The 16,332-nt window shown below is 39.5% G+C and overlaps 2 protein-coding genes across 2 annotated transcripts; one reads left to right on the top strand and one right to left on the bottom strand.

Annotated features, from left to right (window-relative positions):
* The first annotated feature begins 257 nt into the window (after positions 1-257).
* LOC121303952 lies at positions 258-10,699 on the top strand. Its single transcript, XM_041234853.1, has 6 exons — positions 258-355; positions 1,547-2,832; positions 4,370-4,515; positions 7,101-7,601; positions 8,713-8,719; positions 9,939-10,699. The coding sequence occupies exons 1-6, from the start codon at positions 323-325 to the stop codon at positions 10,369-10,371; spliced, it is 2,406 nt and encodes an 801-aa protein (XP_041090787.1). The 5' UTR covers positions 258-322; the 3' UTR covers positions 10,372-10,699.
* A 2,810-nt stretch (positions 10,700-13,509) lies between these two features.
* Positions 13,510-16,248, bottom strand: LOC121304084. The gene is made up of 2 exons (XM_041235054.1): positions 15,735-16,248; positions 13,510-14,391 (listed from the first exon to the last, which is right to left on the bottom strand). Exon 2 carries the CDS (start codon positions 14,377-14,379, stop codon positions 13,732-13,734), a length of 648 nt encoding a protein of 215 aa, XP_041090988.1. The 5' UTR covers positions 14,380-14,391; positions 15,735-16,248; the 3' UTR covers positions 13,510-13,731.
* Positions 16,249-16,332: the final 84 nt, after the last annotated feature.

Below are 16,332 nucleotides of genomic sequence, written 5' to 3'. Positions count from 1 at the left end.
GTAGGAATTATTTTTCTCTTAAAAACGAGGCTGCAAAATAGCACTGTGTACACCACACCGTGCATGCAAACCACCCAACAAACAACCTTCGACATTAAAACGGAAGGGCGAAACGCCGACTACCTTTTTACACGTGGTTATTAAAATAGCTGCTGCTTTCTCTTACTGGCAAAAAAAAAAATCTGGTGAAGCTTTGGTTCTTTCTTTCTAAAATCTGACACCCCGCCGCTACAGCTGTTTCTTTCATGTACACGAAGAAGAAAATGTTTACCAAGAACATAAGTAGTTAGAAAAGAAAAGCAAAAGTCTTTAAAGCGACACGATGGTTTCTTTCACGTTTACAAACAAGGATACGGTAACTGTTTTCAATCGATGTATGTGTTAGAAAGTTATGCAGATTGTTAGATGCAGATATACACATTTGATTGTAAAGATGATTCAAAATAGTAAGGTGCTGGTGAACATTACAGATACTGACATGCTTTTACCAGCTAAGTCATTTGGAATGATTGATGTACTGTTCTTGAGTGAAATTGATTTTAATTGATTTTGTATGCTAATATTAATAGTGTTTGTGTTATTTAATAGGCCGAGCTATGCAATGTCAAACCTTGGTTATTAGATTTTATTTGTATTTGTTATTTAATAAGACACCTACAGTGCCCTTCATTGGAGGCTGTGTGGTCTGATGGTTAAAAAAAGGGGCTTGTAACCAGGAGTTTCTCGGCTCACTCGCTGTGTGACCCTCAGCAAGTCACTTAACCCCCTTGTGCTTCGTTTTTTGGGTGAGATGTTGTTGTGACTCAGCAGCTGATGTATAGTTCACACACCCTAGTCACCTTAGATAAAGGTGTCTGCTAAATAAACTCATGATAATAATACAACCGTGTTCAGTTCTGTACAAGAACATTTCCGAGATTTGTACAAACGGTTTATTACATTCGTCCCTAGTTGAGTATGCTTTATTCAAAACCTTGTTGACGGTCCAGTTAGTTTGCATTCTCGATTCCGGGAACCTGCCCTTCCTTTTGCTAAATAGCTATTCGCCAGCTCAGTAAGCAACACAAAGAAATAAAATGATGCCTGTATGACACAGTACCACAGTCGTACCTCTAGTATTTCACAACATGCTCCCATGCGCTTCCCATGGTTATGCCTTTCTCATAGTTTACCCAGGTCTGCCATGTTTATTAATATTCTTTACTGTACCACACTGTGCTTTACTATGCTTACCCATGCTTTCACTAAGCCTTATTACACTTTACTATGCTTTTACTGTTGGAAACGCTTATAAGAGTATAGCTATTATATGACAAGTAATATCCCTGTTTTTAAACCAGCGCCCTGTATAACACAGGATATATGCGTTTGGAATCCTGATGATGGTCAAAAACAAACATTGCTCTTGTCTATAATATTGAACTGACAGCCGCTTTTATTCTCATATGTCTGTACTGTAATCTGCTGCAATCCAAAAAGGGTTATACAGGCATGTTTTAATTGACTTGATTCCTTGTTAATACTAAGAATTCTGTGCTTCTTTCAGCAACGGTCGTCCACAAAGTTTGAACTCGGCTTCAAAATGAGTCGATGGGAGGAAGAAGACTCGTCATGGCTCTCTGATGACAGCTGCACCGGGGAAGAGAATGACTGCTGCACCGGGGAAGATAGTGAGAGCTGTGCTGAAGAATCAAACGATGGCTCATCTGGGGAAGAGAATGACAGCTGCACCAGGGTAGAAACTGAATGCTGTGCTGAGGAAGAAAATCAAAGCTCATCTGGGAAAGGCACTGAAAGCTGCACAGAGGAAGACCATGAAAGCTGCACAGAGGAAGACAATGAAAGCTGCACAGAGGAAGACAATGAAAGCTGCACAGAGGAAGACAATGAAAGCTGCACAGATGAAGACCGTCAAAGCTGCACAGAGGAAGACAGTGAAAGCTGCACAGATGAAGACCATCAAAGCTGCACAGAGGAAGACAGTGAAAGCTGCACAGAGGAAGACAGTGAAAGCTGCACAGATGAAGACCGTCAAAGCTGCACAGAGGAGGACAATGAAAGCTGCACAGAGGAAGACAGTGAAAGCTGCACAGAGGAAGACAGTGAAAGCTGCACAGATGAAGACCGTCAAAGCTGCACAGAGGAGGACAATGAAAGCTGCACAGATGAAGACCGTCAAAGCTGCACAGAGGAAGACAGTGAAAGCTGCACAGAGGAAGACAGTGAAAGCTGCACAGATGAAGACAGTCAAAGCAGCACAGAGGAAGACAGTGAAAGCTGCAACGAGGAAGTGACAGAAAGCCATTCATCAGTGGATGATCCTTCGCTTAGGAGCAACAGAAACCCGGTTCACAAGACCCCCTACGTGATGTACCACGGGACCACAAGGAAGGCTGCTCTATCCATTATCAAGAAAGGATTCAGACCATCGGCAGACGGCATGCTAGGCCAAGGGGTTTACATCAGCCGAGACTTCAAGAAAGCCAGCCGGTACCCACATGGGACCCCAGAGAGGAAAAACGCAGTCCTGAAGCTTCGCGTCAACGTCGGCAGGGTTAAGAAGATAGACAGGCAGGGGCACCCCATGCAGAAGACCTGGCACGACCACGGCTACGACTCTGCCTGGGTCCCTCCGAACTGCGGGATGGTACCAAGCGGGCTGGAGGAAGACTGCATCTGGGACCCCAAAAGGATCACAGTGACAGAAGTTATCCTGCCTGAGAAGTACATGCATCGTACATACTGCTGCGTTAGGATGAGCGATCTCGAACTTCAGTATAAACCCAAAGGGTACGAGTTTCTCTTGCCTCACACTGAGAGATGTTCTAGGTGGTAGTTCAAAAGCAGGAGATCTGTGCCTTACCCCAGCCGGTCTGCAGCATGTCATATTATAAATAATACTTCAGTTACCAGATGCTGACTGGTATTACTTTTTTGTCTTCGTTTATGCAAAAATCTAGCTTAAAATGTTGTTATATTAACAGCAAACGGGGTTGTGTTTGTAAAAATAAAAAAGGTTTTCCAAGTTTGATAACTTGCATTGCACTTTCTCTATACATCCGTTAAAAAAAAAAATGTGGAAAGAAATTCAGGTAACGTGTTAAAGGTGACTTTTTGGGTTGAAAGTTGGCCAGTTTAAAAAAAAAAAAAATAAATAAAAAATATTGTTAAATGTTTTCAATCTGCTGTCTAAAGATTTGCCTTTATCTAGTTTGAGAGAGTTTGGTCTCCGATGTTCGTGGAGGTTTTGTTATGTGCTTTCCCACCTCGCTTCTAAACTAAACATTTACCAGACGAAAAGTTACTTTGCATTGCAGCTAACAGAAGAGCGAAACACCCCTTCATGGCACAGGCACTTTGTGCAGAAGAAACGAAACTGAAAGTACTTTGAATCTGTTCCATTACGACAGCTGCTTGAGTTCCTGTTAGACAGGTACACAGGTGCAGCTGACTTTACACACACACACACACATACACTGCTGCAAGTTCTACCTGAGGCGAAGAATAGAAACATCCTCGCTTCATAAAGGCAGAACCTTTCCAGGATTTCTAGATCATTTCAGCTTCAGGAAGTAAGTTATACAGATGAGGTAAACTAATGTTAAGATTGCAATAACTTGGTCTCCCACGGTATTCAAATAGAACTTCTGCTATTGATTAGATCCACCTGTGCTGGGAGATTCCCCTGGATTCCAGCTGTGGTTAATTTAATCAGGGTGATTTCCCAGTGCTGTAAAATTCTGTTAGATTTGTGAGTTAGCTATACTTTTATTTTAAAATAGTATTTGCAAAGAATGCCCTACCTATTTGTAGTTTAGCAAGCAATTAATTTCAATGAAAACAAAGAACATTTTTCAGGACTTTGCCAGATACAACATACACATCTAAATACATGAAGATATTTGTGCTATTTCTAGTTTGCAAACCCCACCAGTTTGCCAAAGCAGAAGACACTATAAGCATCCTAAAATCTGAAGCTTCTGTGACATGCATGAATGCTGAAGGAGGGCTTTGAATCAAGATTTAGTGACTTTTTTGGGGAAGAGTAAGGAAGTGCAAAAAAATAATGTTTCTGTACAGTTTTGCTCCCATTTACAACTTGCAGCTTTAAAGTAAAAATAAATGGTGAGAAAGCAGTAACTAACTTTATAGGACTCTTCAATAGTTCAGTCTCTGAAATCTGAATTGTGTCTTATTGCCTTTGCTGTTTGTTTAACTGAAAACGTTTTTCACAGCTTCATTCCTCCACAGTTCCAGGGTTTGAAAGAGTCGCTTCAGTATGTGGGCGGAAGATGACTTTATAGGTTTTTCTGATGTCAGATTGGAAGACCTATGTGATGTATCATGGAACATCACTGGATCGTGCCAGGCTAATCCAAAGGCATGGATTCAAACAGTACGGTGGCGGCATGCTGGGTCGGGGGGGGTTTATGTCAGCCGAGACTTTAACAAGCAGGTACCCACTCGACTATCCAGAGGAAGAAAAGAGGGTCCTGAAACTGAGGGTCAGTGTCGGTAGGGTTAAGAAGATAGGCAGGGGCACCGCATGTAGAAGACCTGGCACGACCACGGCTACGACTCTGCCTGGGTCCCTCCGAACTGCGGGATGGTACCAAGCAGGCTGGAGGAAGACTGCATCTGGGACCCCAAAAGGATCACAGTTACAGAGGTTATGCATTGTCAGCCAGATTACTCCTGGGACCCTCCCAGTACCCACAGATAGGGGACAGGCTGCTGTCAGATTGTTTGCAAGGTGTTTTTTTTCATGTTCATAGTCTTCGTTCTCGTGTTCGTTTTACATATTATTGCTGAAAATAAGTCTGCAATACTTCAGTTCCTGGAAACTCTTAATAAAAAGGGTGAATTAACACCGTAATTACAGTGGATGAAGATTCACTGCATGCAATGCAAATTGCAAATGTGATTCAGATGACGGGCAAGTTCAGAATCAGTCCATCATTCGAAACAGCTGTTCAATCATTCTGTTATATTGGAATAATTTGGCGTTATAGCAGTTGTATTGTCTGAAAAGAGTTGTTGTTAGTAGGATATAATAAATAAAACAAAGACTGTAACAAGCATTGTGTGTCTGTGTGGCATTTCTCTTTGGGATTGACAGAGAACACAGGTGCAGAAGTAGAGGTGCAGACAAAAGGTCAACCTAGGCTGATTTCAAAGCAAAAACTTAACTAAACTGTTGTTGACTTACAGAACATACTATCTACCTGTCCCAGACCTAACTGGGGTTGGGCAATGGCTTAACACATATGGGGACATGGTCCTATTAGGACGTAGGGAAGAGAAAATAAATAAATCGGCTTGCTTAGCCAATGCACATTTGATGACATGAAATAAGCAGAGCAACATGGTCATATACAAACACACAAAACATCACCGTGAACAGCATGCTTTTAGGAGAGCCGAGGATGATGCAGGCCCAATTGGGCATTTTAAACTCGCTAGAAAAAAAGTGTAAAATAAATACAAATACAGAAAACTAAAAGCATTTACTGCAGTCAAAAGACACAAGCAAGTGTAAGCAGAGAGGATGAAGAATGGATAACCTTTACTCCTGGTGATGGACAACATACTACTCAGCCCCTAGATAAACTGATTATACAAAAATTAAGCTTGTACTGTAGTGGCACGCCCTGGTTTTAAAACCTCAGCTGAAATGAAGAATCGTTTTGCTACATTATCAACTGCAGGCTTGTGTGTGTGTTGTGGTGGAGCAGTTATTGCTATCAATGTGCGGACAAAATTTGAGAAAATGTCCTAAAAAAACAACCTTGCTGTGACAACTCCAGTTTGCAAAACACCTTTATACACCTTTACAAACTAAATATGCCTTGAAAAAGTGACAAAATAATTAGTTTGTTGCCGACTTTCATCCTGTGTGAAGTTTTGTCTGATTGGAGATAGGCATAGTAAAGAAAAAATATAAAGTGCGAGTCAATAAGAAGCCCCCATAATGCAATTCCACGGTTCCAAATGCACATTCCGTTCTGTTTTAAATGTAATGGGTAAAGATACGTATAGCAACGTACTTATCTGTCAACTGAATTTTTGGAAGGTACCCCTATACAGTAAATACAATGTTCTGCATTCTTTATATTGCTATATCGGGTGATCAATGAGGAATATAAGTTTCTTTGTAAATGTACACTATGTCCAAGCAGGGCTTTTGTTAAGTATATACTTCATCTGCAGTGTTGGGATTAAATATATCCACCTGTTTTTGTGTTTATTTCCTTCACAGCCATTGTGTTTGTGGTCAATAAAGCAAATAATAACAGTTGTTTTTGTTTTATCTTGTAAGATAACTTTTTTGTTCAGTAGTTCAAAGTAACATTACAGTTACAATGTAAGTTAATGCATACCCCGTAACAGCATTAAAGTATGTAATGCATTTATCATCACTTCAGGGTAATGTATTTTACGCAACAAAGTTTACCCACACAGTGTTTGAATGGGAAAGCACACTACTCAATGACCCACAAACTTATTTGGAGCGCTAATCATTATTCCAGGTTATAATGCTCAAAAGATCATAGGGCGTGGATTGTTGACTATGTAATATGATATGGAATACGAAGGAGGTTTCACTTATTTAGAAACGAAACTTAAAGTTTTGCGATAGCTTTAAAAGAGCATCCTTCTGCTAAACTGATACCCTTTGTTCTGAACTTCAGAAGGTAAGCACGCTATTCAGTTCTAGTGTGAGTGTTTTTTTTTTTTTTTAATTAGGTCAAACTATTTAAATATGGTTTACATTTTCATTAATGGTATTACAAAGAATATGCCAAGATCAGTGCATTTAACTAGTTTTTAAAGTTTTAGATTCTTAAAAAAAAGGTTACAGTACTTTTGTCTGAAAAGAAAGTTGTCAACTTTTCAAATAAATATATAAATAGCAGCTCAAACATTAAGGATCTTGGTGCACTTGAAAAGGTTTTTAACATGACCTTTAGCACAGTTCTCATACAATATTTATTAAGCATTCAGTATGGTACAGTACAAATCACTGTGGAGAAAAGTCAATTAATGAGCTGTTAAACATGAATGATATACCTCAATAAAATACCACCTTGTTCTCACAGATCATTCCACTGCCAGGTTTGAAGCCATCCCTCTCCTAAGCTGCAAGATGAGCATGTGGGCTGAAGAAGATTCCCCCTATTTTGTTGAAGCTTGCCTTCAGAGTTATGCAGAACCGCAAGAGGGGAAGCTCTACACCATGTACCATGGAACCACGAAGGAGGCTGCTGAATCCATCAAGAGATGCGGATTCAGACAGTCAGACGAGAGGGGCATGCTGGGTCGGGGGGTTTATGTCAGCCGAGACTTTAACAAGGCCAGCAGGTACCCACTCGACTGTCCAGATAAAGACAAGAGAGTGCTGAAACTGAGGGTCAATGTCGGCAGGGTTAAGAAGATAGACAGGCAGGGGCACCCCATGCAGAAGACCTGGCACGCCCACGGCTACGACTCTGCCTGGGTCCCTCCGAACTGCGGGATGGTATCAAGCGGGCTGGAGGAAGATTGCATCTGGGACCCCAAAAGGATCAAAGTAATGGAGGTGATAAAACCGAAGAATGAGAGTTCTCCTCAGTCACCCAAATTTGTCTATGGTGCTTATGGATACTGATATTTTACATGTAAATGAAGTTAACAATTGATTTGTTATGAAAAAAATAAATAAATACAAAGAAAAGCAAATGAATAAAGATTTTGAATTCCCATACAGCCTTGTTTGTGGTGGTTCTATGTCTTTGGTATTTAGGGTAAGATGTGCACCCTTTTACTTAGCAGGTTTAGCAGCTTAGAACTTTACTTCTATAAATTAAACCTCAGCTTCTAATACAAAATAGTCAGCAGGAAGGAACCTGCAATGAGACACTGAAACTTGAGCTGGGCGGACTGGGCACACACACAGTCAACTTCACATAGCATTGTCCTTTCCCTGAATAACGGTCTACAGAAATTAAACCTGAAATATCTTTTAAATTTAAACAACCAGCCACTTTGAACTTCACAAGGTAAGCACTCTGAGTTTTATAATTGGGCTGTCTGGGACTGTGGTGTTGTGTTTTTCTTGTTCTTATGGTGTCTAACATGAGGCTGTTTTAAATATGTTGTAATATCAGTTAAATGAACACAGTATCACAGGTCTGTTTAAGTTCTCATTATTTAACTTGTTATAGAAAGTATCAGAAGGCTTATTTAATGCCCCCCAAAACAACAGGATGAAAACCACTCAGAATTGTACTCTGAAAGCAACACTATACAGACCTTTTCTTTGCTGAACAAAGATCTTTTCCTGTTAGAACTGCACCTAACAAGCAGAGCCATCTTGTTTCACTCGGAGTGGAATCGAAACTCTATTTATTTTTGATTTTTGGTTACGGTACTTTTAACCCTTTCTAATCTCTTGCTTGGCTACATTTATGTATAGTTTCACAGAACCTGATTGATACTAACCTTGGATTACTTTACCAAGAATAACATTAGATAGTTCAAGATTAGTGCTAATCCAGGGCTGTGAAACCAGCCATGAGTGTATTTCAATGAGATATTGAAGGTTTTTTTTTAACTTCATGTTTATTTTCATTCTTGGACTTCATGTTTTTAGTTTTTTTTCCTCAATGTATATATTATACACATTTTTTTTCAGCCCATCTTCATCTCCTTTGATTACACTTTATTTTACAGACTCACTGTGAACATGTATTAAGTGTGAATGAAATCATAATCACTAATCAATTAGCGTTCAGTAGCTCTTCAGGACTGGTTTATAATGAGCTGTTTGACAAACATGATTTGGTTATTCATGCTTTATTCTTTCTGCAATAACTAACTTTACAGTAAGCCTACCAGGACAAGTAATTAAACAGTTTCAATGTCTTATACTAAAACAGAAATATATGTGTACCGTAGTGTGCTAATGTACTAGAACAACCCATCGCTTCTGTAGTTTTGATTTGCTGTGCAAATGAAATCAAACCGCTGGAACTGAACATCTTGGAACATTGTCAAAATAGACACATTATGAAGGATATAAATGACAAATCTTGAGGTGTTCTGATACATTTGCGCATATACATTGTATGTACTATATATATAATCCCACCCAGACAATTGTCATTTATCACACCCTACCCCATGCACTTATATATGGATATATAAATGAAGAAGAGAGGACGGGTTGGGACGGGACATCCTTTCAAAGAAGATGTTGCTTAAAATGTTTTTTTTTTCTTTTTCTTAATCGTTCGTATAGTAACAGTCATCTTCTCATGTGTTTGCATTTTATTTGTTACTGTGTTATTATCACAGCTATACAGCAGCATATCAATAAAGAGAAAGCATGCCACCCATTATGGCTGACCAATAAAACAGCACCTTTTATGAAATTCAGATTCAAATTCATCTTGGAACATTGTCAAAATAGGAAAGTTAGCAATTGTCTAATTTAATCGATGACTTTACACATGCAGTACATTTAAAATAGTGAGAGAACAGGAACACCAGTGGTAAAATGATGAGACTTTTTAGAAGTTATTTAAGATCTTAAATATTAAATCTTATTGGCAGATCTGCCACTGGAACTGGCTCTGCCATTTGGTGCTACTTGTGTTTGTACTTAGTAAATGCTCAGTTAGTAAATGTTCTATATTTTATGCTGAAACACCTGTCCAATGTGTGTGTTTTAGTAGTTTTTAGCTTTCCTAGACCTGTATACATGTCTGCATTGTTAACACACTCTGAACTCAATCAGTCCGATCAACACTGAGCTCCTCCACTATGTAAATACACTACAGTAAATGCATATCCTTCTCCCGGATTCACTTCACTGCCAGGTTTCAAGCCATCACTGTTGTAAGCATGTGGGCCGAAGAAAACGACTCCTACCCCTACGAAGCCCCGTGCCTTGAGAGTTACGCACAACCGCTAGAGGGGAAGCTCTACACCATGTACCACGGAACCACGAAGGAGGATGCTGAATCCATCAAGAGATATGGATTCACACAGTCAGATGACGGCATGCTGGGGCGGGGGGTTTATGTCAGCCGCGACTTTAACAAGGCCAGCAGGTACCCACTCAACTATCCAGATAAAGACAAGAGAGTGCTGAAACTGAGGGTCAATGTCGGCAGGGTTAAGAAGATAGACAGGCAGGGGCACCGCATGCAGAAGTCCTGGCACGCCCACGGCTATGACTCTGCCTGGGTCCCACCGAACTGCAGGATGGTAGCGAGCGGGCTGGAGGAAGATTGCATCTGGGACCCTGACAGGATCACAGTGGTTGAGGTCATCAAACCTAAAAATCAAGGGTCAGCTCAGTACCCTAGATTCGGCTACAGTGTTTAGGTTTAATAATCCAGATTTCAATGTAAAGTAAATGGGAATGGTCTCCACTATTTCAAACTGTAACTGTTGAGTCTCAAACAAAAATGATTAAAGATTTTGTTAATACCAAAGAGTATTGTGGGTTTATTCTTCTGGGAGCAAGTAATAAACGTGAAGTGATGCAAACCATAAATACTGCACTTACAGATCTTTCTTTCTTTCTTTCCTTCCTTCCGAGTTTTTTTTTTGGTTTGGTTTAAAAATCATAGTCCATCTTTATTTCCTTACCTGTTGTATTTTATTAACATGTTTTTTCTGCATCCACAAAAAAAAAAAAAAAAAAAAAAAAAAAAAAAAAAACAACCACAGGGGGGGTGCTATCTGCATTATGAAGTTGAAGTTCCCAGAAACTATGCCTCCTGCTTGCATAACCTTTGAGACTGTGGTCCTGGAGAGCCACAATCCTGCAGGCTTTCTGGACAGCCCTGGTCCTGGAGAGCCACAATCCTGCAGGCTTTCTGGACAGCCCTGGTCCTGGAGAGCAGCAATCCTGCAGGCTTTCTGGGTATCTTGAAATCATCATAGCTAAAGACCTGGAAAACATGTTAGTGTTGACCAATTAAGAAAATAATCGCTTTGATTAAGTCATTGAGAATTAAGTAGTTGGACACCCCTGATCTAAGGGATGTATCTGCTGGTATATCTATTGAGATTAAAGGTGTCTGATGATGTCACTGATATGGTTTCAGCAACTTGCAGTCCGCTTTGATTTCAGACCAGATGTTCATTTCCTGTTGGCTTCTCGGTGATATAAGAACCTTCCTGCTCTCAAGATCTCCACCTAAAATCTTAGTAAAATACGTTTTAATCCAGTTGACAAACTTATATCCGGATATATAAACGAGGAAGAACAGACGGGTTGGGACGGGACATCCTTTCAAAGAGACGTGGCTTAGTAACACCGTTGTCTTCTCCTCATGTGTATTTGTTCTTGTGTTATCTGGCTATACAACAGCATAACCATGTAGAAAAAAGCATGCCACCCAAGATGTGGGTTCTCTTTATATTTGAACACTACCCCATCACCACTGGAAGGAATTTTGAGTTCCAAATTGTTCCAAATAAATGTTCAACTTCTTTGTTTAAATCAACTGTGCTGTTTACACTCAGTGCTAGAGTCGCAAAGCTTTTTAATCAGATCTAAATGATTGTTTTCAGGAAGGAAGAACACACCCAATTAAGTTCCCCAAACCATCACATAACAACAGACATTTTATTTAAAGTTTTTTTTTAATTTTTTTATTAACTTTGAATTAAAAAGATTTGTTCGTTCTTATCGGTCATGTCAAATCCACAAAGCTGGTTATTTTAAGGATCTAAAAAGTAGTGGATGTAAAACCTGTTGCCCCCAGATTTCTAAACCTGTTTGTTTCACGGGCCTCATATTGTGTGTAGTGACATTAATAAATGGATGAGCAAACCACTCTGGGGGGCAAACCCAAGCTGGGTTAACAGAGTATAGAGCAGCGGTGTTAAGGTCCAGTCTGGGCAATGCTCACTCAATAACAGAGTCAATCTGGCATTCAGAAATAGGGCATTACACAGCTAAACTTTTAATTGAAGTAAACTACGACATCACTTCTGTAAGTGACACATTTCAAAGGATTTCAGCCACAACATTTTGGAATAAAAATAAATAAATACACAAAAACTACAGATCAGAAAAGTCTGCTACAATAAAACAAGTCTCACAGTTTATTTATTTATTTTATTTTAATAAACTTATTTCAAGTACAATAGTGGTTATCTGAACTTTAGTGTCTTTGGTTAGAAACTACATTTTACGCAGAAATGTATCATTTACTGTTACAAAGTACCCCATTCCAATCATGGCACAGTAGTTAATATTCTATAACAGTGATGCTTTCTGCCTATAAATCAATAGGCATCAGCACTTTAATCAATCATATTGCAAAGGTGAACAGTAATTCAAAAAGCTCCAGTAGAGAACACTTGAAAAGGGACAGCCAAGTAACTAGAAATGTCTAACCACTAACCATGCTCCCAATACAGCACACTACCTGAACTGAAATGTACTGAGTCAAACAGGCAGTCTTGCGAAGAATATACCGTATTCTTTCACATTTAAGACGCAGCCCAAATTTCCAACCCTCAATTTGAGGAAAAAATAAAACCTCAAATAACTATGTATTTACAAAGATACAGCCTCGATTATGTGTATGGAATCAGTTTGAGACAGTCTGCTGTCACACAGAGCATTACAGTTATGAGCTGCTTCTCATTTCCAGTCCTGATTACTCACACCTGTTTTTCTCCCAGTTTGTGAACTGTGGTACTGCTTGGCATGTCGAAAAATAAGGTCTGATCAGCATTTCCAATCTGTCCAAGCTAGTACTTTGTTAGAAACGCTGAAATTGTAAAAGGTTCTCTTTCAATTCCCCGGGAAGCTAATGACGCTTCTTTGAAAATGACTCCCTGTTTGTCATGGACGATTCGAGATCAGGCAGTAATGTTTTGGTTTGTCTTTTCTCGGCAGTAAGTCGCGTTTCTGCTAGTGTATTCAGGCAGCGATGTCTTTGCAAGTCTTTTCTCGGCAGTCAGTCACGTTGCTGTCTTTTGATGCTGATTTTAATACACGCATCACTACTGCAAAATCGGATTTAAGACGCAGGCTATTTTTGAGAAGCAAAAAAAAGGTTAAAAAATTGTCTTAAATTCGAAGCAATACGGTAAATAACATTATCCACTCTGAAGTTATTTGTATAAAGTCAGGCTTTTTAAAAAGAGTTTTAAATTGTAACGGTCAACCCTTTCCGCTGGGAACCAAACAGGAACATAGTAATTCGCTTAAATGTGAAATCCAAAATGTATTGGGAACAAAACTCAGGTCACTTTCAGTAACTGCAGCTCATATCCATAGTGGTCTCGGCATTTCACTTCATCAGACTCTGTGCCAGGACCCTGCACATTACAGATGATACATATTGGTCTTTAAGATTACTTTCACTGTGCTCAAATAATAGGATTTTTCTTTTTAAACCTGCTATTACATTATTAATCTTGAAAATGCTGTAGTGTCACTTGCTGGATAAATACTGGACTTGCAGCAGTGACGTTAAATTATTAACATCCAGATGCAGTTGGCATTTCATTCCTAGGCTTGTTAAACACCCTCCTGGAACGCTTACACGGACCAGTGATTAATCAGTAAGGACAAAGGCTGGCATGATTGCTATAATGTCCAGGAGCTCAAGCACTACCCAAGTGTCTTGTCTACTGTTCAGACCACAGTAATGCTTAAGCTCCACCTTCTCTTCAATTCTAACACCTTCATAAGATTTCCCCAATGGCAGACGATAGTTAGGGCACAGACTCTCGGTCTTGTTTCTTGCAGACGTGCTTCACCATGAAGGGGCAGATCCTCTTGGCACACCCCCAGCACTTGCTGACGGAATGGCTCGCCCCTCCGTCCTTCCCACACACCTTGCAGTTACCCTGGGTCCCCTTGTCTGCCCGCGCCTGGATCTTGGAGTGTTGCTTAATCAGCTTCTCCAGGTCGCTCTTGGTGACCGGGTCCGTGCAGTGCGCGATGCCCACCACGGTGAGCCTGCTGGGGTCCCAGACGCAATCCTCTTCGAGGCCCCCGGCTGGGGGTATCCACGCAGTGTCGTAGCCGCTCTGATGCCAGGTGGTCGCCAGGTTCCAGTTCTGCGCGTCAATCTTTTTGACCTTCCCCACCCTGACTTTCAGCAGCAGGACCACCCTGTCATTAGGGCTGCAGTTCCCAGGGTAGCCCATCGCCTTCTGGATGGCGCGGCTGCAGTACACGCCCTGCCCCAGAGTGCCCCCTGCCGACGGCCTGAACCCTGAAGTGATGATGGTTCGGGCGCTGTCCTTGTGGGTCCCGTGGTACATGGTGTATCCGTGGCCTCTCTCAGGTTGCTGCCCTGGTTTTAAGTGCTTCCGGCCATCGAGGCAGGCTTCCCAGCCACAGAACTGGATAGACATGCTGGCAAGCCTCTAGGAGAAGACAAAGTTAATCATACATTTATTTGTCTATTTATTGGTTTGTAAATTTAAAAGCAATGTTTGTTACTATTTTAATTAAACGTCTAGTAAAAGGTGTCTCTGTCTTGCCAGTTTCAAATGGTTGTTATATTAAATATTGCACCTCTGTATGGATTACATTTATGTTCAAATATTTAATAATACAAATGCAATCCAATTTAAAGGAATTTAGAGTACATTTACAAAAAAAAACTTTTTTTTTTAATACAAAGTATTATTAAGATAAAAAAATAGAAATAAAATAAACAAACAGTTTAAATTATAACATTATTACAACACCAGCCCAAAAACTTCAGCTGAAGAGTGACATCTGTTTCGTTTTCATTTCAATACTTTCTTAAAAACAAAAATGCTCATTTTATCAAACACATTAGGTTTTTATAACTTGTTTTCCTATAACTCTGCTATTCAGTACTACTGTAAAACAATTCACCAATATTATTATTATTATTATTATTATTATTATTATTATTATTATTATTATTAGACGCCTTTATCCAAGGTGGCTTACAGAGACCAGGATGTGTGAACTATGAACCCTTTAAAAGTTTACAACGGCATTTTAGCGCTTTTCCTATGTTTATACTTTGCTTTTACCACCGTGGTTTTGTGTTTTCTTTAAAAATATGCTTTACCCTATCTCTCTGTGTTTTATAATGCTTACCTATGCTTTACCCTATCTCTCTGTGTTTTATAATGCTTACCTATGCTTTACCCTATCTCTCTGTGTTTTATAATGCTTACCTATGCTTTACCCTATCTCTCTGTGTTTTATAATGCTTACCTATGCTTTACCCTATCTCTCTGTGTTTTATAATGCTTACCTATGCTTTACCCTATCTCTCTGTGTTTTATAATGCTTACCTATGCTTTACCCTATCTCTCTGTGTTTTATAATGCTTACCTATGCTTTACCCTATCTCTCTGTGCTTTATAATGCTTACCTATGCTTTACCATTATTTCGCTGTGCTTTTATACTTTGCTGTGTTTTTCTGTGGGGAACTGTTCTGTTCAAAGGGTGTTGTAACTCGACTTTTGCTGGAGATGTCTTTATCGATCTGCATTTCAAACATACTTTACTAATAATGTACTTTAAAAACTAAATATGATATGAAAATCGATAAATTACGAATACAAAAAAAATAGATAACGTTAAGGAACGTGTAACTAATTTGGGAAACAAAACCATGGTAAATGTAACAATTACTCGTTTGACTGTAATACATGATTCCATTGTTATTTTGTTAAAACAGAAAAGAAAAGAAAAGAAAAAAAAAAAAGCTTTTCGGTTTACCAGTGCCTTCAGTTTTTTAAAAACCCAATTCTGGAACCAGGAGCGACTCGGGTCGTGTCTTGCTTGTGTGTGGTCGTTTTTTCTTTCTTTCTTGTGTGTGAAAGTTTCACTTTCGATTTCATTTCTGCTCTGGAGTCTGGTGCTTACACTGAAGTGTTTCTATTGGTTTCATTCTTGAGAATAAGGAATACATGGAAAATAAACCCAGAGGCGCTGTATCGTGTTGATGGGTCGACTGACCGACCCACTAAATACCACATTCATTGTGCTGTATTTATATAATTCGATACACTACATTTAGACTTAACTTTAGCTGTGAACAGAATTTGACAAATTTATCACAGTAATACAGTTAAGGGTAAATATAAAATAACAGATAGATGCCAATTAAAAATGCTCCAAAAAAAACGTGAAAGTAGCATTTACTGGGTAAACTGGTGAAACTTTGTTGTTAAATACCCAGTCCATATTTTAAATGGATCGACCATGGCATTAAAAACAATGCAGGTGCATCAATCCTAAACACTCAAAAACAATCATATTCGCTTGAAAACTGAAAGTCTATTTCCCTGTGCGTGAAGGACGAAAAAGAATAAAC

This window comes from Polyodon spathula, chromosome 36 (genome assembly GCF_017654505.1).
Source record: "Polyodon spathula isolate WHYD16114869_AA chromosome 36, ASM1765450v1, whole genome shotgun sequence".
NCBI classification, from domain to species: Eukaryota; Metazoa; Chordata; class Actinopteri; order Acipenseriformes; family Polyodontidae; genus Polyodon; species Polyodon spathula.
This window is presented reverse-complemented; position numbering and strand designations above follow the sequence as displayed.

Bases quoted from the DNA above. Each gene is read 5' to 3' on its own strand.
- LOC121304084 (XM_041235054.1), bottom strand. From the start codon at position 14,379: ATGTCTATCCAGTTCTGTGGCTGGGAAGCCTGCCTCGATGGCCGGAAG.
- LOC121303952 (XM_041234853.1), top strand. From the start codon at position 323: ATGGTTTCTTTCACGTTTACAAACAAGGATACG. The intron at 356-1,546 runs GTAACTGTTTTC...TGCTTCTTTCAG, and splicing joins CGTTTACAAACAAGGATACG to CAACGGTCGTCCACAAAGTT. The intron at 2,833-4,369 runs GTAGTTCAAAAG...GGATCGTGCCAG, and splicing joins ACTGAGAGATGTTCTAGGTG to GCTAATCCAAAGGCATGGAT.